Below are 22,074 nucleotides of genomic sequence, written 5' to 3'. Positions count from 1 at the left end.
AGAGACTCATGAGTGTTCAAGCCAGCTCTACCGAGAACATATTTGATTTATTTTGGAGCCCATAAACAGGTCCAGAAGCAATCATCCCACTCAACCCAGGTGAAAAGTAAAAGCCGTCCTGGTTGGCTGGCCTTGAATTTTTGACACTGGGAAATTTTCACAGTTTGCTGCTTTCCTTAATTTCATGGCATTGATGCTGCATAGGGGTCAGTCTGACTTTTGCAAAATGCCTCTCCTCGGAACCGGGCGGTGCGGGGGGGGGGGGCACTAAGAGAACCGGAGCCCCTCAGAATGGGGCCAAGTGGCCACCCCGCCCCTGGGCCGGCCCCCTCCAGCCCGACCCCATACAACTGCAACAGAGTGACCCAGCTCGCCTTGGACCATCGCCAGGAGGAGAACAAGCTGGAAGAGGTCCAAGCCTTTCCAGGCCCGTCCTCCAGGGCCCTGCCCCTTCAGGTAAACACTGGAGCCACGGAGGCTGCCTTTACAAGAGCTGATTCCTACCCACCCATGAACTCTACTTCTAACTACTGCAAAAACCTTCCTCTTCTTTTTTTTTTTTTTTTTTTAATTTGCCAGGGCAGGAGGGGGCAGGCGTGGAGGAGAACAGACATTGAGCCTGCCCCAGGGGCCCTCTGGCATCTGTGTAGGAGGGTCTTAAAGTCCCCCCAGGAAAAGGCCAAGTGAGCAGGAGGGGGGCCCCTGGTGGCCCCCACTGTCCAGACTGACCAGCAGGAGGCAAAGTTTGAGACCCAAAGGCAAGAGCCAGCTGGGGTCCCTGGGCCACACTGGGCTGCAGAACCCAGGGAAAGGGCCGCGTGGGGCAGTGATGCCCACAACCATCTCAAGTATTTGGAGCATGTTGGGGAGGGAGGCTGAGCACCAAACCCCAGCGTATGCCACCTGGAAGCCCCCTCCTCCCCCACCATTACATCAACGCTCCCACGCTCCTGAGACAGAGCTGTGAGCAGGGTGTCTGAGGGCCATGCTGTTTGCAACAGGGGGTGAAAGTTGAAATTCTATGCCACTGGCCCGGAAGGCCATTTTAGGGGAAGTTCTGAGTAACCCTCTTTGAGACGAGTTATTCTTGTTTTCCTTTCTGAATGTGGAAAGCAGGAGGAGACTGGAAAAAAATGACCCAAAGGAAGGGGCAAAAAATGACCCCCAAAATGGCCCAAATGACCTCTTCAGCTCCAACTAAGTACCATGACTCTGTCCTCTTATGAAGAAAAATTAATTCATGAGTCCTTGGCAGAAAACTTCATGTCCAAATAGATTAAGGGGAGGAACATGAGGAGAAATTTTGCAGGGTTAGCAGAAGAGATGCTGTTTATAATTCGACAACTGAGGAAGACAAAAGATCCTGCCTGGATCCTTTGGGGCAAAAAATCACAAAGAAAAAAAGGGAAATAAAAAAGAACAGAGGGCTTCCCTGGTGGCACAGTGGTTAAGAATCTGCCTGCCAGTGCAGGGGACACGGGTTCAAGCCCTGGTCCGGGAAGATCCCACATGCCGCGGAGCAGCTAAGCCCGTGCGCCACAGCTACTGAACCTCCGCTCTGGAGCCCGCGAGCCACAACTCCTGAGGCTCACACGCCTAGAGCCCGTGCTCCGCAATGGGAGAGGCCATGGCAGTGAGAAGCCTGCACAGTGCAGCAAAGAGTAGCCCCCGCTGGCCACAACTAGAGAAAGCCCCAGCACAGCAACGAAGACCCAAGGTAGCCAAAAATAAATAAATAAAAAAAAAAAAAAAAAAAGAACAGAGATCTGGATTACCCTTAACCTGCCCTTCAAGGCTCGTGGCCTCAGTTTACCCATCCATAGAATGGAACTTCAGAGTACCCAAGGGGAAAATGGTTACAAAGGATCCTGTGCACATGATAAGAACTGGTCAGGCCCCCTCCACCTATGTGAGGTCAGGCCAGCTAGTGGACCTAGGATGCCAGCACACCTGACGGCATCTTGATACCTAAAAGGTGAATCCGAGTTGCCAAGCTGGGGTGCAGCTGGATGGTCCCATTTGGCGAAGTTCCCATTCTCCACTGGGTAGAGGAATAACAGGAGTTCACGGGAAGAAAGGATGCTGTCACCTGGACCACCAGTCCTGGAGGCTGACCCCAAGGAAATCCTCCACCCAGCCCCCACCCACGCACACTTACGCCCCGCGGAGGTTGCAGGGCGGGGAGCGGGGGTGGACCACAAAACGCCTGCACCCTCGGCGCCTGTAAAGTCAGCAATTCCAGAGAAGGTGCAAGGGGGAAGGAGGGCGAACAGGAAGGCCGGCCGGCCCAGGGCAGCGGCTCCCAGAGTGGCCCCTCCAGACACCTGAGCGAGTAGTGGCCGACATACAGGGGCAGGAGACCCTCGGCCAAGGTCAGAATCGGGGCCCAACCGTGCAGGGGTCGGAGGTCTCGAGCACCCGGTCTCCCCCAGGCACCTGTGGTCTCGGACCAGCGCGCGGGCCCCGCTGCCTTGCAGCGGCGGCTTGGAGCAAAGGAGAAAGCCAAGTCCGTCGAGGGGTTCAATGCCTCCAGGACCCCGCGATCCCGATGCGGGGTGGAGCTGCGTCAACTGGCCGGCGCGAACGCCCCACACATCAAAATCTGCCCCGGGAGCCCGGAGCCCCGCAGTGTCCCCGCCTCGAGGACCCACTCGGGCCCCCGCGACCGCCTCCGCTCAGGTGAGAGGGGCTCGCCCCGGGACACACCCCTCCCCAATCCGGGCGCGGCGCCCACCTGAGTACGACTTCCTCATGGTGCCGCCGTGGCTGCCGCTCCCAGGAAAGTGAGGCGGCGAGGCCGCGGGGCGCGGGCTCCCAGGTCGCAAATCCCGGGCCGGGAGAGGGAGGGATGGGGGCGGGGAGGACGGGCGGCCCTGCCCGGCCCCGGCCCCGCCCCGCCGCGCGGAGGTGAGCGCTGAGCCCCGCCCCGCGCAGCCCCATACCTGGCGGAGCCCCGCGGGCCGCGCCTCCCGACGCCCGGCCTGGAGAGGCAGCAGCCCTGAGCCCGGCCCTGCGCTCGACCCCGTTCGGCCCGGGCCAGTCCCCGCGGCCCCTGCACTGCAGCCGCGACGCAAGCGGTCCGAGGGTGGGGGTCGCCAAGGCGACAGCCGTCCTCAGCCGCCACACCCCCCTGGCGCGAATGGTTCCTTCCGGGGCGTCGCCGCCACTTTCTGGTCCGGAGTCCGGGCTGGGCGGGGCCGCGCCAGGTGGCAGCGGGAGGAGGGCGGAGGGAGCGGCCGCCGGGCCGGGCGGTAGCGCGCCGGCACACGCCCGGGGGTCGGAGCCCGGACGCCGGCTTAGTGGACCAGGGAAGGGCAGAGCAGGGCAGGCGAGGTACCATATCTGTCCCACTACTTTTCTGGTAATCAAGAGGGCCGACTGCACTGACTCCTTGAACTGGGGCCTCGGGTAACTCATCTGTAAAATGGGTGCGTTGGACCAGATGATAATTTCTGTTGCATCTGAGAAATATTGAGCACCTCCCCTGCACAGGGTACTGTGCGCGCTCAGGGCCTCGACCGAGGAGAGCAGATACAAGGACACGCGTCTTTACAGCCCGGGTAATATAAGCAGTGAGGAGAGTGTGCGTTCCTGAGCAAAAATTGTACAGAAGAATTCTGTCTGCCTTTGTACCCTAAATAAATTTTCCATAATAAAACGACTTTTTTTAATGTACAGAGGAAAAAGTGATGAATTTTGTCTAGAGGGTGTTGTCAGAGTCTTACTGAGGTGATTCAAAACAAGGTTTTAAAGAATGAGCAGGAATTTGCCAGGAAGCCAAGGTGATGGGGAGGCGGGCCGTTCCTGGCAGAGGGAAGGGTGTGGCCGAGCCAGAGGCGCTTAGTATCCCAGAACCTGCGGAGAGAGATACGCAGGGGCAGCGAGGCCCCTAGATGAACAAAGGGGTCGGGGAGCGCCGCAAACTGTCAGCAAGGGCGCAACGCTGCCTTCTGCCCGACAATCCAAAGAGTGTACAGGAGACCGAAAGTAGACTTAACGTCACCAAAGCACCCTCTTCCCTTTTCTTTCTCCTTTACTTTCCTTGGGGGTCTAAGCAGCATTTTCCTTTCCTGCCAGAGAGTAGAAAACCTGTATAAATAAGAACCGAGGCACATGTGGTTCCGTCAGATTGTCTGTCTCTCCTATTACCCTTCCTAAGAAATCTGTCCAGGACTTCCCTAGTGGTCCAATGGGTAAGACTCCGCACTCCCAATGCAGGGGGCCCAGGTTGGATTCCTGGTCGGGGAACTGGATCCCACATGCATGCCACAACTAAGAGGTCCGCATGCCTCAACTAAGGGTCCGAATGACGCAACTAAGAGCCCACGTGCTGCAGCAGAGATCCCACAAGCGGCAACTGACCCGGCATAGCGAAAATAAATATAAATAAATAAAATTATCTCCTTTAAAAAAAAGAAATCTGTCCAGCCACAGACCTGCAGAGGGAGCAGCCCAGCCACGTGACCTCCTCTAACCCCTGGCTAGAGCTGATTGGACCAGAGTGGACACTGGACTCCACCTGGGCCAACCTCCAACTCCTTATCTGGGGACCTGGGGAGGAGGTGAAGGGAGGAGAGCAGCCACAGGCCTGCGGAGCGGAGATGAACTGTGAACAGCTGTCCTTGGGTTCTGGGATATCCACACTCACACACACCCCCCCAAGCGCTGCTCGTACCAGCTCCTGCAAATGTCGCTCTGGCCAAGCCAGAAGGCTGAGCTCTGTCCTCATTCTGGCCAGTAGGCATGGTGATAGCAGCCCCATACTGATGCCTGAGCTTCCCAAGGCCCAACTACCTCTCAAGAATCTGTCTAACGGGATGAACCGGTTTGCAGGGCAGAATTAGAGACTCAGATGTAGAGAACAAATGCATGGACACCAAGGGGGGAAAGTGGTCAGTGGGGGTGGTGGGGGGATGGGGGGGTGGGAGGATGAATTGGGAGATTGGGCTTGACATATATACACTAATATGTATGAAATAGATAACTAATAAGAACTTGCTGTATAAAAAATAAATAAAATAAAATTCAAAAAACTATTTTTTTTTTTTTTTTTGCGGTACGCGGGCCTCTCACTGTTGTGGCCTCTCCCGCTGCAGAGCACAGGCTCCGGACGCGCAGGCCCAGCGGCCATGGCTCACGGGCCCAGCCACTCCGCGGCACGTGGGATCCTCTGGACCAGGGCACAAACCCGCATCTCCTGCATAGGCAGGCGGACTCCCAACCGCTCCGCCACCAGGGAAGCCCTAAAAAACTAATTAATTTTAAAAAAGGAATCTGTCTAATGGGCACGTTAGGGGTTGGTTGTTTCACTTAGCTCAAGTCAAAGGTGCTCTGGTACACTTCCATCCTCTGAGTAGATGGATCCTGGAGTCATGGAGGACCCTTGGGTGTCCTCTGTGTTTGGTTGGCCTCTCAATGCTAGCATTTCTGCCTGTGAGTCGTAATTCACAAGTACCTGGGCACCCAGGAATCAAGACACCTGTGTTGTAGTAATATTGCACGTAAAAAACTGCCAAAAATCTGAAGGAAAGACAAGAGAGAGGGAGGGAAGGAGGGGGAATGAGTGCTTTTTCAGGATGCATGCAGGTAAATTGTTTAAGCACGAAATTTTAATTTTATGGACAACTCTGTAAACTGTATGATGTAATCACCTGCCTCAATGAGTAGAGTATACCAAATGTTAGTGACCCTTCTTCTCGTGGCTCAAGATCATTTTTATTTTTTACACATTTAAAAAAATATATTTATTTTATTGGACTTCCCTAGTGGCGCAGTGGTTAAGAATCCACCTGCCAATGCAGGGGACACGGGTTTGAGCCCTGGTACGGGAAGATCCCACGTGCTACGGAGCAACTAAGCCCATGTGCCACAACTACTGAGCCCGCGTGCTACAACTACTGAAGCCCATGTGCCTAGAGCCCATGCTCTGCAACAAAGAGAAGCCACCGCAATGAGAAGCCCGCGCACAGCAACAAAGAGTAGCCCCGGCTCACCACAACTAGAGAAAGCCTGTGCGCAGCAACGAAGACACAATGCAGCCAAAAATAAATAAAGTAAATTTTTTTTAAAATTTTATTTTATTTATTTATTTAGGCTGCACTGGGTCTTAGTTGCAGCATATGGGATCTTTAGTTGTGGCATGTATGTAGGATCTAATTCCGCAACCAGGGATCGAACATGGGCCCCTGGCATTGGGAGTGCGGTGTCTTAGCCACTGGACCACCAGGGAAGTCCCAATATCATCTTAAATGACATGTTTAACCATTACAGACTCACATACTACTATGTTGCTCCTTCACTAAGTGTCCCGAGGCTACCATGCTATCCAATTTTTAAAATTGTTTTTCAACATTCAGCTCCCTCACCTACTGTGTGATTTGTGACAAGTCATATAGTTTCTCCGTCTCCATTTCCACTCCTGTAAACGGGGATTACAATCCCTTACACAGTTTGCAAGGCGGATGTAATGATTAGGAAAGTGATGTATATTAAGTGCCTTGCTGTGCTGCTGTCGCTCAGACCGTGTGGCATCGCCTGTGAGAGTGCAAGGTGGGCAGAAGCCTGATTGTCTTGGAGGAAGTTGGCGAGAGCTTGAAGAGAAGCAAAGAGAAAGCTATTGGACGTGGGAAGAAAGGAAACCTTCATAATTTGTTGGCAGAAAGTTTAGCACAACTGTTGCCTGCAGTAGCACAGAAAATAGACACCAAGTGTATGCAGCAAACCTGATGATCTAGCTAAGAGGGTTTCCAGGCAGAATGTTGAAGGCACCGTAATAAAATTTAAAAGGAGGGGGATGAGCTAAAAGCAAAATTCCAAGTGGAATTAGGAGAGAATGCAAAGGACCAGGACAGTCTTTTCAGCCAGCAAAGGAGTCTCAAAGTCAAAGGCTTCAGAACAAAGAAGTCCAAATGGGACTAGAAGATCCTTTGTTGAGACTTCAGAGAAAAATGTCGAGATGCCTCATAAACGCTTTCACAAAGGCTCTCTGAGGATCTTCAGAGCACACCTTGCAGTAGATTCTAAACTCTCAGGGGGATCCACCTGCTGCGTCCTCATGTGAGGGTAGAGAGGGCTTAATGCAAAAAGTTTTGTGGTGCTGAGCGGAAGAAGCCCATCTGAAAAGGCTATAGACTGTATGATTCCAGCTATAGGACATTCTGGAAGAGGCAAAACTATAGACAGTTATCAGTGGTTGCCAAGGGGTGGGGGGAGGTGGGGGAGTGAAGAGGTGGAGAGCAGGGATATTTAGGGCAGTGAAACTACTCTGTATGACACTGTAATGGTGGATACATGACATGAAACATTTGCCCAAACCCACAGGATGTACAACACCAAGAGTGAACCCCGATGTAAACTACGGACTTTAGTTAGTAACCAAGTCTCAATATTGGCTCATCAATTGTAACAAATATGACACACTAATGCAACATGTTCATAAGAGGGGAGATGACAAGGGGCCGGTGCATATGGGAACTCTCTGACTCTCCATAAACCTAAAACTGCTTTTTTCTTTTTTTTTTGGCTGTACCGCGAGGCATGTGGGATTTTAGTTCCCCAACCAGGGATCGAACCTGGGGCCCCACAGTGAAGGCACCAAGTCCTAAACACTGGACCGCCAGGGAAGTCCTAAAACTGCTCTTAAAAAAGTCTATTTAAAAAAACGAAAAAGGTTTGTGGGTAAGGTTTTTATCTCATAGAACGGATTTTAAATGAACGCATAGGCACCCCCCAGGTTTTGAGAGGAATTAATTAGGTTCTTGGACTCAGGACAGGACAAAATGAAAAAGAGGCTTTTGGACTCGAACTATTCGAGGAAGGAAGCAGGCTGGGAAAGCCGTTTGGTTGCAAACTCCGTTTTCTTATGAAAAAGGAAGTATGACTCAGAGGCAGAGCCGAGGCAGGGGGAACAATCCCCGGGGTGAAGGCCTTGAAGGACGCGCCCCTCACCCAGCACCCATCTGCACTGATTTACAGGACTAGACCCTGCATCTCGGGTCTGAGCACGCACACCACGGTGGGTGAGACTTTCAGGGTCTTGGAGTCCAGTGAGCGTATTCTGCACGTGGGAGAGATGTGAGCTGTTGTGGCCGAGGGCGGGCTGTGTCAGACTGCTTTCCCTAAACAGTCCCAACAATATCTCCCACCCGTCCTCCTCCCCCACACGTGAGCTTGGCATGCTTCTCTGTGTTCCCTCCCTTTGAATCCGGGAGGGCTTTTTGTTTGATTGTAACCCTTGAACCTGGAGCCCTGAGCCACTCCGTAAGGGTCTGATCACCCAGAGACCTCCGTATTGCAAGGAAGCCAGGGCACTGCGGTGTATTAGTTATCTATTGCCACATGACAAGTCAGCACAAACCTAGTGGCTTAAAACGACACACACTTATCGTCGCACAGTTTCTGTGGTCAGGAATCCGGGGACAACTTAGCTGGGTTATCAGCTTCAGAGTAGCTCACAGGCTACAGCCGAGGTATTGGCGGAGGCTGGGTCTCATCTGAGGGCTCAGCTGGGGAAGGAGCCACGTCCAAGCTCACATGGCTGTTGGCAGACTCAGCTCCCCAAACGCTCTTAGTTGGAAAGCCTCACTTTTTAGCTGACTAGAACTCCGTTCCTTGCCAGGCGTAGCAACATCAAAGCCAGTAAGAAAGATGGTCTGCTGGCAAAATGGACATTACAGTCTCATGACCTGACCGTGGAAGTGGCAGCCCAGAGTACCAGGAGGCAGAGTTCACTGGGACCATCTCAGAAGCAACCTGCCACAGGGAGGCCACAGTGGCCGCCCTGGTGGGCAGTCCTGGACTTTGAGTCGTCCCGGCCCAGACGCCAGAAATGAGAGCAGAGGGCCTTCCCGGGTGCCCTTACTGCACCTTCTCCCATGGTCAGCGGGTCTGAGGCTTCCTGCCCCAGCCACGGCCTCTGCCATCTGCCTCCGTTTCTGAGCTCTGCTGCTTCGGCTCACTTTTTCTTCTTTCTCTTCTGTCCACTTCTTTCTAGTCCTTTCCCCAGCTGATCCCTCAGGTTTCCAGACCTGAATGGTCAGATTTGGCTTTCGTGGGCCAACTGCGGGCAATGCTTTTGTCTCCTGACCCAAGAGGGGCCGGCTCATGCCGGGGGTGTGGCCACCTTTGCTCCTTAAGCTCAGCTCAGCCGCTCTCTCCCCTGCCTGACTGGGCATCTCTGCTGACTGTTCTCTGACTTGCGGTAGTCCCCAAGCTTGAACTTGTCAGATGACTGAGGCCTTGCTGCATGTGTACAATTTACGGTAAAGGTGTGGCCGCACTGACGTTCTCCTATGTAACGTGGGAATGTACGCTGCTCCCACCTTTCCAGAAAGCACTCGGCAATAAAATTTAAATGGCTTTTAAAAAGTGCCCACGTGCTTTGTTCCAGTAATTACACTGTTTTCTCGTTGGTTGATGCAACATATATTTCTTGATTACTCATTATGGCTTCTGCCCTCTACAGCTTATACTTTAGTAGGGGAAACAAACATGAACCAAATAACCACATAAGAAGGTACAATGAGGGTATACACTAAAAGGTTCGCAGCTGGTCTGGGGTCAGGGAGGGCTTCCCTGGAGAAGAGCAGATTGGGCTGAGGCCAGGAAGATGAACAGACAGGGATTAACCAGGAAAAACAAGGGGAAAGAGATTGCAGGCAGAGAACAGCAAAGGCCATGTGGTGGGAGGAAATATAGTCCATACAAGGAACCGGAAGAGGACCCAGGAGGCTGGGGCCCAGCGAGGCTGGAGAGATGGTGGAGGAACCAGGCCCGGTAGGCACATCAAGGTCTTGGGTTTATCTTTAGGATAAAGATCCTAAAAGAAAAGGGAAATCATGGAAAGGTTCTGAGAGGGGAACAGTGGGGCTGACATGACCAGATTGGCGTTTTGAAAATGCGGCTCTAGATGAACAGTGGGGAGGACTTCCCTGGCCGTCCAGTGGTTACGACTCCGCGCTTCCACTGCAAGCGACGGGAGTTCGATCCCTGGTCGAGGAACTAAGAATCCCACGTGCCGCGCGGTGTGGCCAAAAAATTAAAAAAATAAATAAGTAAACAAACAAATAAAAAAATAAAAATAGACGAACGGGGGAGCGACAGGAGGGGATGAGAGTCCAGCTGGGTGCCTGAAAGCAGTGTTCCCAGCACGAAGAGATGGTGGCTTGGACCGTGATAGGGAGATGGACAGATGTGAAGAGAGAAATCCCAGAGTATCCAAGAGGAATTCTGAAGAGAAAATCACCGGGACCTGGGGACGGGCTGCGTGGGAGGCCAAGAGGGAGGGAGGTGACAGGGTGGCTCAGGATTCTGACGGGAACAGCAGGCTGGCAGGTGGTGTCCTCGGCAGAGAGAGGAAAGAATGAGAGAAGACTGGCTGGGTTCTGGGTACGTGGTGCTGAGGAGACACCAAAGCACCCAAGGCTTCAGGGTGTGTGGTTTGGTGTCAGAGGTGGGGTCTCAGCTGGGGAGAGCTGGGAACTGAAGTGCGGGAGGGGACACGAATGCCCAGGCCCTGCCTAATGGAAACAGACTCGCCAACAAAAGGCAGACCCAAAGGTGCTGGCAGCAGTCTTACTGACAATACCGGGAAGTTTAAAACAAGCTAGTGCTCAAGAACAGGTTGAGATTTAAATAATAACAGTCCTCTTAGTTGGTAGAAGAACAGACACAACTCTGAGGGGTGCAAAACGAGGACTTCAGGAAATGTTTTGGAACTCGGGGGGGATGGTGGTCGCACATCACCGTAAATGCTCTAGGTGCCACTGAATTGCTCACTTTAAAATGGTTATTTTGTGTTATGTGAATTTCACCTCAAGAAATTTTTTTTAAAATATTTATTTAGGCTGCGCCGGGTCTTAGCTGTGGCACTCAGGATCTTAGTTGCGGCATGTGGGATCTAGTTCCCCGACCAGGGATCGAACCCAGGCCCCCCGCGTTGGGAGCGTGGAGTCTTAACCACTCGACCACCAGGGAAGTCCAAGAAATTATTTTTTTAAATGAAGGCTACAAGGGCTATAGGCACATAAAGATTATACTTGTGTAGAAAACAGAAACATAAAACATATAATTTTATAATAATAAAAGAAAAACATAAAAATAAAGGAAAGCAATACATTGAGCGCCAACAGCACTGCCCGTCAGTCGTGGGACTGTGGGTGACTTGTTCCCTTTATTGCGTTTTTCTGTGTTTTCCATAATGAACATATATTACTTTCATAATCTAAAAAAAAATAGATATACATGCTATGTATACACATATGGACAGGAACATATCAATGGACAATATTATTTTTATCCATGGACACCTTTTCTTGAGGTCAATGTTGGTATATTGTAAAAGCCTCTGTTTTATCTTGAAATCCTTTACAACTAAACATATTGTTATTAGGACCTAAAGCAAGTTCTTCTTTTTTCTAGATTTGGGCCATTTGGCCTGCCAGTTTTCAAAGCACCTTTAACCACTCATTTCAGATGGGCAGTTCCCATGTAAGTCCTCATTATAGAGAATCCGTGACATGGAGTCTGAGGTTACCCAGTGCACACACAGTAAGTTTCCGTCCCCGTGAAGCAGGGGTCTGGGCCTGTCATTGGCTGAGTCCCACAGACCATGCAAGCCAGGGCTGACCCCCAAATCCTGGGACTCAGACTCCCTTGGCCTCCCAGATCAGGCCTCAAACAGTGACTGAGCCTCTTCCAGGGAGAGCTCCATCCTGGATTCACACAAAGGGCTTCCTCAGAGGAGACGCTGCCCCCCCTCACCAGCAGCCTGAGGAAGGGGCGGCTCTGCTGGAAGATCAGCCTGGGCAGCGCAGACCCTGATGACGCCCCCATTGCCCGCATTTCTTCAGGGAAGGCTTCAGTGGCACTCCCGGGAACAACCACTAACTAGCCTCATGTAGCTACTGCCTGCCTCCAGGGGCGGGGGGGGTGTCAGGGGCAGTGGTGCGAGGGGGCATAATCCATGATGTTCACAGAAAAGAGAGCTCTGAGGCTACAAAGCTCTGATTGTTTAACATTAAACAATCCTGCTGGGCTGCTCTTCATTGCAGGACTTCTCAGAGCCTTTAATATGCTCATAGATGCTGCGAGTCTCCACCTCAGGGTTGCAGCATGCAGCATTTCCCAAGCTCATTGGACTCCAGGGCTCTCATCACGGGGCCCCTTACCGTTCTGTGGGATGTCCTTTGGGAAAGGATGCTTGTACACCACACTCGGTCAGATGGGGGCAGGGAGGGCACATCTCAGCCAGGGCTGGACACACACCTTAGAAGACTCTTCTGAACCTTGGCCCTTGTCCCCTCTTGCTGGCCTTGCCTACTCCTCCTCTATCCCTCTACTATCCCACAGGAGAAGGAGTCAGGATGACCTTTCTGATGGGAAAACTGCATCCCACGAATGAGGAAGGGGAGGGACTGACATTTCACCAGCGCCTTTGGCTCAAGGGGAAGCTCGGAATCCCCGAGAAGCATCTAGAGGACAGCGCAGGCAACCCCCCATCTTGGGTCTCGTCTTCCTCACGGCCCATCCTGTTCACTCAACGGCAAGCACATTCCCACCACCACCCCCTGACCCCCGTGCCTTTGCTCCTGCTGTCCCTTCCCCCGGCAACACCCTTTCCAGGGACTCGAATCTGGTCTTTGGAACGGGATGGAGTTCCTCCTCTTCCTTGTCCGCCTCCTCTGCAGGGCTTCCCCTCCCGTGGGGAGGCTTCCTCTGGGCTTATCTCTGTCGCAGGGAGAAGCTAGTTATCTCCCTCCGTTGGAATCTCCCAGGGAGCTTTGACAACCACCCACTCAGGCCCTGCCCCAGGCCCATTCGATCAGAATCTCTGGATCGGAATCTCTGGGACGGAGTTTTTACAACGCTCCCCGGGCTGAGCCCGCGGGCCTGGTGGCAGGAAGCCAGAGGTCTGGGCTGAGATCCCAGCACCGCTGGCTCTCAGCACTATGCCTTCCTGCACAACCCCAAACCTCTGTACCTCAGTTTCCTCGTCTGCTCCGTGGGGATAAAGATGCCTGTCCTGGACCGTCCTGGGGTTGGGTGATGCCCCTGCGTCCCCAAGTGGACGGTGAGCCAGGTGTGCAGAGGCGCTTGGTACACATTTGATGGTGGGGTGAAGGGCAGCCGGTGGGAACGGACCCCACGCAGGACCCGAGAGGAAGGCCAGGTGTCTCCACTTATCATGAGAGCAATCGCGGTACAGTTCCCCAGAGTAAGCGAATCTTCATTTACTTTCATTAAAAACATAAATAAATACAGGGCCTGCCAAACAGGGCCAGTGGGAGTGTTGGGAAAGAGCTGGCAGCCCTCAGGGGCTGCAGTTGAGCATGGCCAAGGGTCATGGAGGGGAGGCGGTGGGGGAGGGGACATGACCATCCCCACAGTGCGTTCTGGCTCTCCTTGGCAAACCTACAGTCCTCTTGTGCTCTAAGTGTCCCTCATGGAGTTGCCAGACAAAATACAGGATGTCCAGTTAGCTCTGAGCTTCAGATAAGCAACAAATAATTTTTGTAGTATAAGTATGTCCCATGTAGTATTTCGGATATACTGATGCTAAAAAATGATTGTTTATCTGAGATTAGAATTTAACCGGTCATCCTGTAATTTTCCTTGCTGAAGCCGGAAACACTGTGGCCTCAGCTCCCAGACCTAGACTAGTAGCTTTGCAAGGGAGCTTTGACCATCCCCACAGTCAGGGTTCCCAAACACCAGGCTGGGGACGGGAGCCAGCCTGTGACAAGTCCTCACCTGTCAGAGGCAAAATGAGACAAGCGAGCACAATGCAAAGAGGTGAGGTTCTGGGCTTTGTTTTTGGCTCTTTTGGTTTTTGCCTTTTTTTTTTCAAGTAAAGCTGCAGATGTTCAAAGGACTGGTCTTTATTCTGAAATTTTCCCTTCCTACGTGTATAAATGTCCTACATGAGAAAAAGTCCTTAAAAAAATAAAACAATGGTGGGACTTCCCTGGTGGTCCAGTGGTTAAGACTCTGCTTACGTTGCAGGGGGCCCAGGTTCGATGCCTGGTCCAGGAGCTAACATCCCACATGCCCGCATGGTGTGGCCAATAAATTAATAAATTTAAAAAAATAAAATAATGGTAATAGGAAGTAGTGTGTGTCTTTTAAAATTTATCTTTTGGGGCTTCCCTGGTGGCGCAGTGGTTGAGAGTCCGCCTGCCGATGCAGGGGACACGGGTTCGTGCCCCGATCCGGGAAGATCCCACATGCCGCGGAGCGGCTGGGCCCGTGAGCCATGGCCGCTGAGCCTGCGCGTCCGGAGCCTGTGCTCCGCAACGGGAGAGGCCACAACAGTGAGAGGCCCGTGTACCGCAAAATAAATAAATAAATAAATAAAACAAAATAAAATTTATCTTTTTGGCAAAATGAAGACATAGCCACTCCATCTTAAAATCTCCAATTAAAAAAACAAACAAAACTGGACTCTGAAATCCCAAAGCCAGGGGCAGTAAAATGATTGTCTCCACACCAGAGTCCGGTGGGTTCACCCCTCCCCAGGTCCTGTCAGAAGTTACATTTCTCTGCTCGCAGCTGCCACTTCCCACCTTTCCATCCCTTCCCCCCGCTCCCCCCTCCCCCCCACCCCCCAGCCACGAGGCCTGGCTGTGCCCTCCTAGCTGGGAACCTTGGAAAAAGCCCTTGACCCCTCTGACCTTTTGCTTTCTTGCCCTTGGGATGGAGACCATGACCCAGGCCACAGGGTTGCTCAGGATCGGGTAGAGGCTGCACAGGTGTATCCACGTGCTGTGTTCTTCACGTTGTACGCTTATAATCTGTGCACTTTTCTAGTGTCGATGCTATAATTCAATAAAATCGCGTATTAAAAATTAACAACTAAGTTCAATTAGCAAAGAGGCTTCGAACAGAGAGAAACTGACACGATTTATCTTGCTAGGAAATGTTCTTATCTCCAACTTATTTTTTTTTTTTTTTCCTTGTGTTACGCGGGCCTCTCACCGTTGTGGCCTCTCCCGTTGCGGAGCACAGGCTCCGGACGCGCAGGCTCAGCGGCCATGGCTCACGGGCCCAGCCGCTCCGCGGCATGTGGGATCCTCCCGAACCGGGGCACGAACCCGCATCCCCTGCATCCGCAGGCGGACTCTCAACCACTGCGCCACCAGGGAAGCCCTTACCTCCAACTTTTAAGTGGGAATAGTAATTTATTATTTGTTGCCTGCATGTAGCTGGCAGAGGCCACCACTATGGAATAAAAATGTTCAGCTGAGCTCACATTTGGGTCAGTTTAATGAGGTTTTATTTTTTTAAATTAACCTTCAAACCTATTACATTCCAGGACACTAAAAATTTACACTGGTTTTCCATTTTTAATGGCCTTACAATAAAAGGAAACATTTAAAGCTCAAAAAAACCCAGATGGCACATTAAGTTCATTTTTCAAGTCATCCCATATAGACATAAGAGACAGAGAAAGACACATAAACTATAAAAAGAGAAACTTAAAAGACATAACCATAATAAAAAATAAGACACCCATCTCCACATAACAGACACTAAAGGAAGCAGGGACTGGAGCCACGCTCGGCACAGGGGCTGGAGCGGGGCTCTCAGCTGTGTACCTGGAGAAGTAGGAGGAGGCAACCCTAGCTTCCAAGCCATGACACCCAGGGACTTAGCGACTGGGTCTCCAATATGCCCAACATCCCCCCAGGAGATGGGTTCTCTGAGCCGACAGGAAATGACTTCGCTGTTCTGGACTGTGACCACCAGGAGGCCAAGTGGAGGCCACTGGAAAATGGCGGAAGGTGGTGGAATGGGGAGGATTGAAGAGAAAGAAACATCTGCTCAAGGTGAGCCTACAAACCTGACCCCCCAAACTTGGGCACAGTTAATGGTAATAAAGATAATCAAGAAAAATCAACCATGGAGACATGAAATCATTCCATGAGAAATGGAAATAACAGAGGAACCTGAAAATGATTTTCAAATAAAAATATGTAGGATTATCAAATAAAATTTTTAAATTATGAAACCCAAACTGGCTTAAATGAAACAAAAATAGGTGGTCTTGAAAAAGAATCAACTAGAAATCCCGGAGGTAAAAGGTGTGATTATTGAAATTAAAAACTCAACGGAATACACTTGGTTGGACACACTGAAGAGAGAATTAGTTGGCAGACATTACTGAGAATGTGGCCCAGAAATAAATAAATGAAACAGACAAAATAAGAAGTTACAGGTAAGAAACACAAGGGTGGATCAAGAAGCTTCCGAACATGTTTAACAGGGACTTCAGAAGATGAGAATAGAAGGAATGATGCAAAAATAATATTCTAAAAGATAACAGCCAAAATCTTTTGAACACAAAATGCAGCACATAATAAATAAACATCAATTCACACTCAGATACTGAATAGTGAAACTGTACCACATCCAGGGATAAAGAGAAAATCCAAAAAGGTATCAGAGACAAAAAGACAGATTATCCACAAAGGAATGAATAGAATTCAGCAGATTTCTTGTAGTCTGGAGAAATATTTCCAAGGGCTAAAGGAACACAATCGTCATCCTAGAATTCTATAGCCAGCTAAACTATCATTCAAGAGTGAGAGTAGAGAACAGACATTTTCAGACATGCAAAGTCTAAGAAAGAGTTCCCCTACCTCAAACCACCCCTGAAAGATTTACCAAAGGGTGAACTTTAGCAAGAAGAAAAGTCAACCCAGGAGGAAAGAGAAGACTGCAAGAAACAAGGGTGAACACAGAAACATACTGGTTGATTTAGTACATGTTGATTGTGAAAATAATAACTAATTTCACGTGTTATAAACAGTGGGACTGAAATTCTAAAAACAGTAAGAAAGACTATGAAGGATTATGTTCAATGGCAAGTTCAAGCTTGCAAAGAAGGATAGAAATACTGAATAACCTTCCACTTTGTTATAAAAATTTACAGTTAAATATCTATATTTAAATACCTAGCAGGAATTCCCTGGCAGTGCAGTGGTTAGGACTCCACGCTCTTACTGCCAAGGGTGTGGGTTCAGTCCCTGGTCGGGGAACTAAGATCTCACAAGCTGTGCAGCATGGCCAAAAATAATCAATTAAATAATTAATTAATTCCTACCAAAAGGGTGCTTCCTGCAGCTTCCAAACAGAAAAGAAAAAGAGAATGTTGGAACCCTTATCAATCCAACAGAAGATAGGAAGGGGAGACAAAGTGTCACGGTAAATAGGAAACATAAAATTAAACAACAAAGTCCAAATATATCAATAATGCAGAAGGATACAAACAGCAAGACTGACACACAATTCTAGGTATTCCTTACGGATATTTATACATGTTAAAAAATATATAAAATTATAAATGTCAAGACATTAGGAAAGTAGTTAGCCTTGCAAAAGCAGGAAAAATGGGGTCCCAGACATGGTACAGAGTGGTCTTCAATTTTATGTGTAACATCTTATTGTTAACATTTACTGGAGGGGAAGGAGGGAGAGAGGCGCGGTCTGAATCAAACATGGCAAGATGTTCACCTTTGTTAGCTCCAGGCAGTGGACACACGTTTGTTACATGGTTCTCCACTCAGCAGCTGTGGTTGTTGCCGGGGGCAAAGGCTGAGTGTGGTGGGCAAAGGAGAAAGCCCCTATTTAGGCCCCTGCCTGGGTCTCCAGGCTGCCAGGGGGGCTCCTGGGAAGGCAGCTCCTCACTGACCAATAAGCTCAGAGGACCTGCTGGACCTCTCAGAGCCTCGGCTGTCAACTGAGAAGACAATTCCTGCCTTGCAACGTGGCTTCAAGGACCAAGAAAGGGTCTGGCGCTGAGCCTGGCTCCGAGTAAGAGGTGCTCAGTGATGGTGCGAGACTCGGGACCTGGGGGCGCCTTCCTGCCTGGCAACACTGCTGCTTGCCCCTCCACTGCACACCCCTCACCTATGGGGCAGGAGCCCACGCCTAGGCCAAGAGCATTGATCCTTTCCCAGGATGTCAGGCGTGGCAGGGACAGGCACTGGGGCTGATCTGACTTTTCCAATTAGGAGATGGTTTGGGTTGGTACCTTCCAGAGAGGAGCATGGCAAGGTCAGGAAACAGAGCTGGGAATGGTTTCAGGAAATGATGAAACAGGCCAGAAATAAGATGCAAAGGTGGAAGTGGAGGTGGAAATGGAGGTGGTGATATGGATGGAGGAGGTCATAGAGATGGGGGAGGTTGAGGAGGTGATGAGAATGGTGGAGGTGATGAGGATGGAGATGATGGAGGAGGTGATGGGATGGAGGAGATGGGGTGGTGGAGGTGATGGGATGCATGAGGTGACAGGATGAAGGAGGTGGGGATGGAGGGAAGGCAGTTGAAGGAGGCCACAACTGTAGGCTGAAGTCCACGTCATGGGAAGGGTGACCAGCTTACTGAAAATAAAGCAAAGCGCTTTATTTTTTCCTCCATCACTATTGTTCACTAGGCCGTTTGAGAAGCTTTTCCTTCATCTTCAGTACCAAGAACCATCTCATCTTTGCTAATCTAGACTCGCTGTCGCATATTCAAATAACCAGACTGATCCAACCCATAATGTCAACATCACACTCCATGCAAAGCCGCAGGGCCCGAGGCTGACTGCCCTTCACCTACGGGCTCCCCTCCACCCCCCACACACCTCCTCTCCCCTCACTCTGGTGGGGCAGGAGGGAGAAGGAAAGGGGGGCGAAGCCGAGGCTCACTCAGCTGGTGCCGGCGCAGTTCTCTTGCCCGTCCAGTCCTGGGTCGGGGGGTGTCCCAGCAGAGCCTCTGACATGCAGATGCCTGCAGGGACCACGCCAGGCCCCACCGCAGCCCCTGGCTGGGGGCTCACCGCACTCAGGCAGCCAGCCCTCCAAAGACTCCCCACCTGGTCCACCCCGCGGTGCCACGAGGAGAATCGTGGAAATGTAGAGCGTGGCCACCCAGGCAGCCTTCAGATCGCTCCAGACGCACGAAGAGCCAGCTCTGCCTGTCTGCACACAGGAGCCCCACTCGCACCGGCCAAGCCTCCCAGGAACGCCCCACTTCTCACATCCCGGGGCCCAATTCTGAAGCTCAGCAAACGCCCCGCTGAGGATCTGACCTCTGCGCGTGGTTCCCTCAGGACTCCCTCTCTCGGCTTGGGTGGGGGGAGCACGCCTCCCCCTCCCCACTCCCCACCTCTGTTCCTAAAACCTGGCCTCCAGCTAAGCCCACCGTCAGACTCTAGCATCCTCTGTGCTCTCACGGCCCTGGCTCGGGCACGCCCTGTCTGTGCTCTACAAGCACGAATTCATTGGCGCCTCATCACAGTCCCATTTCAGATGAGGAAACAGAAGCACAGAGAGGTTAAGTCACCCACACATTTGCTCAGCAGTGCAGCCTTCACGCCATCCCAGGCAGCACACCTCCTGGCGCTGTGCTCGTAAGCACTATGCTGTCCTGTCTGGCCCTCTGCTGACCACTCTGCCATCTCTTGGCGAGTCCTGCACGGCGTGGCCAGCACCCCATCTGAGATGTGCAGGCTTTGTCCATTCTTCTCTGCTTCTGGGCTTCATCCAGACCCCGGGGGCATCGGGGAAAGCCCAGTGGATATGGGGGGCCCAGCGCTGCCTGAGCGGGCGGGGTGAGGGAATAAAGGAGTGGCTATTCTCAGCCTGGACTCATAGCATTTAAAGGCTTATTCACAGGCAAGGCCTCCTGGGAACAGGCCTCTGGGCTCCCCACCGCAGGCCCAGGACCCAGCGGCCCACTGCAGCGCCCATGCTAGGCGGCACGCTTACCCGGCTCTGGGCAGGCGGCGGTGACTCAGCCCTCAGAAATTACAGGCTTCCGAGGATTAGTGGGCGTCTGTCGGAGGAGGTGGCCCAAGAGGGGCCTAAATACAGGCTGGGGGAAGGAGAGCGGGGCAGAGCCGGGGTGGGGCAGGGCCTCTGCTGAGGGCGACCCGGGTCACACCTTCTGGGAGCCACAGACAGGCCCCAGCAAAGGGAGGTGACGGGAACACAGTAAGGACCGGGGGCGGGCCCCCCCACCCCCCACCCCCCGCAAGACAGGCCCCAGCAGGAGAAGGGGAGGGAGCACAGGACAGGCCTGGGGGCAGTGACTGGGGGCTGGGCTGGGCCTCAGCTCCCCCTCAGTGATGGAGGGGACCCCTCGCCCAGCCAGGTGGCAACCGAGAGAGATTGGCTCTGTCCGAACGCTGGCATCTGGAACCTTCCAGCGCTCTGAACTGCGACCACCTAGGGCAGGACTGGGAAGCATTCTCACTTCGTTGCATTCCTGAGCCTGCGTTGCTCTTCCAGGGCTAGGCTGTGGATTAAGGGTTTGCGAACTGGCATGGAGAGCGGGGCTGGGTCTGATTCATCTGTGTGCCCATTCCCCACAGCCTGCCTCTCTCCCAGCACGGAGTTGCGCACAGAAAGGGACTGTCTATGTTTCTGGAAGGAAATGGAAAAGAATGAAAAAGGATTGGCCTCTGGGGTCTCCCTTTCCTCCTGTCCTAATCCCCCCAAAGTCACCTGCCTCCACGGCCTCCCCGCCGGCCCCCACCCCGGCGGGGCTGTTTACACACTGACTCAGTGGCCAAAATTCCACGCGATAAGGAGCTGGGAAGCTGGCGGGCTCTGAAAGGCAGCAGCCATTCCCTCTGGAACAAAGGCCCGTGACGGAGCTCTGAGTTTCGTTAGGCCCACAGAACTTTCTAGAGGTTTGTGCAGCTCCCACCTGAGCCCAGGCTCAGGCACTGGGGCAGTAGGAAAGGAGCAGAGAAAGGAGATTTGGTCTCAAGAGGTCCCTGGGCTCAGAGGGACTCGTGGGGCTTGCCACCCAGCTTTTCTCTTTCTCACTCCAAAAGGCTGCACACCCATCCTCACAGACCCTCCACTCGAAAGGGTGACCCTCATCTGGGGCAGAGGTGGTTTTGCAGGTGTACCTCTCCCTGCTTCTCTCCATCCCTCAGCTGGGGAGCAGTTGGCTGCTTCCCCCCGGCCAGTGCCTTTCAGTGGAGGGCAGATGAGCAGCGGGTCCTTCAGGACACATCCCGTAGCCTGGGATCGTCGCCCATCACTCCAGAGTGGTGCCCCTCCGGGGGTGGGACGGTGGGAGAAGCTGGCTAGCCTGCGAGTCCAGCCTGTGTCTCATGGGTCCCGCAGGAGACAGTTCGTCCACCTTTCACAGAGGAAGGTCTTGCCTGGGACAAGGTCCTGTACACATCACTTTCCTTCAAACAGATGCTCCGTCACTCGGACAAATAATTAGGGACGTCCAGCCTGGATAGGACGGTGCAGACTAGTCTCTTCCTGCACCTCTCTGCTAAGCACGGCTATAAACCCTGGGATGATGCAGGAGGCAACTAGAGGGGGTTCTGACGAGTGGAAGGAGAAGGCGAGCTGGTCAGGGACCCCAAGGCTGGGTCAGGACAGTGAACAGCAGGGCACCTCTGATCCTCCCCCTCCGCAACCCAATGGAAGCAGGTGACCTGGGGTGTGCATTTCCCAAGCTCTGACCGCGAAACAGGAGGCAGTCCCAGCAGGCTCACTGCTCTCCTGGACTGACCCAGAGTCCCAGAAAACACAAGCTCCCCCAGGCAGAACCAGCAAGAGGACCGACTGGGAGTCCCTGACGTTAAGTGGCCAGGTGTCAGACGGTGCTATAGTTTTTGTTTCAATCATCACATTTGATTTAGAACGCTGGTGGGGAGGAGAGTCTATTGTATGGACCCACATTTCTGCTCTTTCCATTGTTCTTTATACCTTCCTGATGCTTTAAGATTCCTTCTTGGGGCTTCCCTGGTGACACAGTGGTGAAGAATCCACCTGCCAGTGCAGGGGACAAGGGTTCAAGCCCTGGTCCGGGAAGATCCCACATGCCGCAGAGCAACTAAGCCCGTGCGCCCCAACTACTGAGTCTGTGCTCTAGAGTCTGTGAGGCACAACTACTGAGCCCATGTGCCACAACTACTGGAGCCCGCGTGCCACAACTTCTGAAGCCCGCGCGCCTACAGCCCGTGCTCCGCAACGAGAGCAGCCACCGCAATGAGAAGCCCGCGCACCGCAATGAAGAGTAGCCCCCGCTCGCCGCAACTAGAGAGAGCCCGCGTGCAGA

The 22,074-nt window shown here is 52.4% G+C and overlaps 1 protein-coding gene across 1 annotated transcript in view; it reads right to left on the bottom strand.

Moving 5' to 3' along the window:
* The window catches only part of SEPTIN9 (septin 9), a 165,401-nt gene extending 162,616 nt beyond the window's left edge, over window positions 1–2,785 (bottom strand). The window contains exon 1 of the mRNA XM_027080813.1: window positions 2,735–2,785. Within this exon, the coding sequence (XP_026936614.1) occupies window positions 2,735–2,753 (19 nt within the window). The 5' untranslated portion in view covers window positions 2,754–2,785. The remainder of the gene's footprint in view (window positions 1–2,734) is intronic.
* Between the last annotated feature and the right edge of the window lie 19,289 nt (window positions 2,786–22,074).

This window comes from Aethalodelphis obliquidens, unplaced genomic scaffold (genome assembly GCF_003676395.1).
Source record: "Aethalodelphis obliquidens isolate GAN/ISIS:26980383/991018 unplaced genomic scaffold, ASM367639v1 scaffold44, whole genome shotgun sequence".
Classification (NCBI taxonomy): Eukaryota; Metazoa; Chordata; class Mammalia; order Artiodactyla; family Delphinidae; genus Aethalodelphis; species Aethalodelphis obliquidens.
Note: the sequence above shows the minus strand (reverse complement) of the source record. Positions and strands in the feature narration are given on the sequence as shown.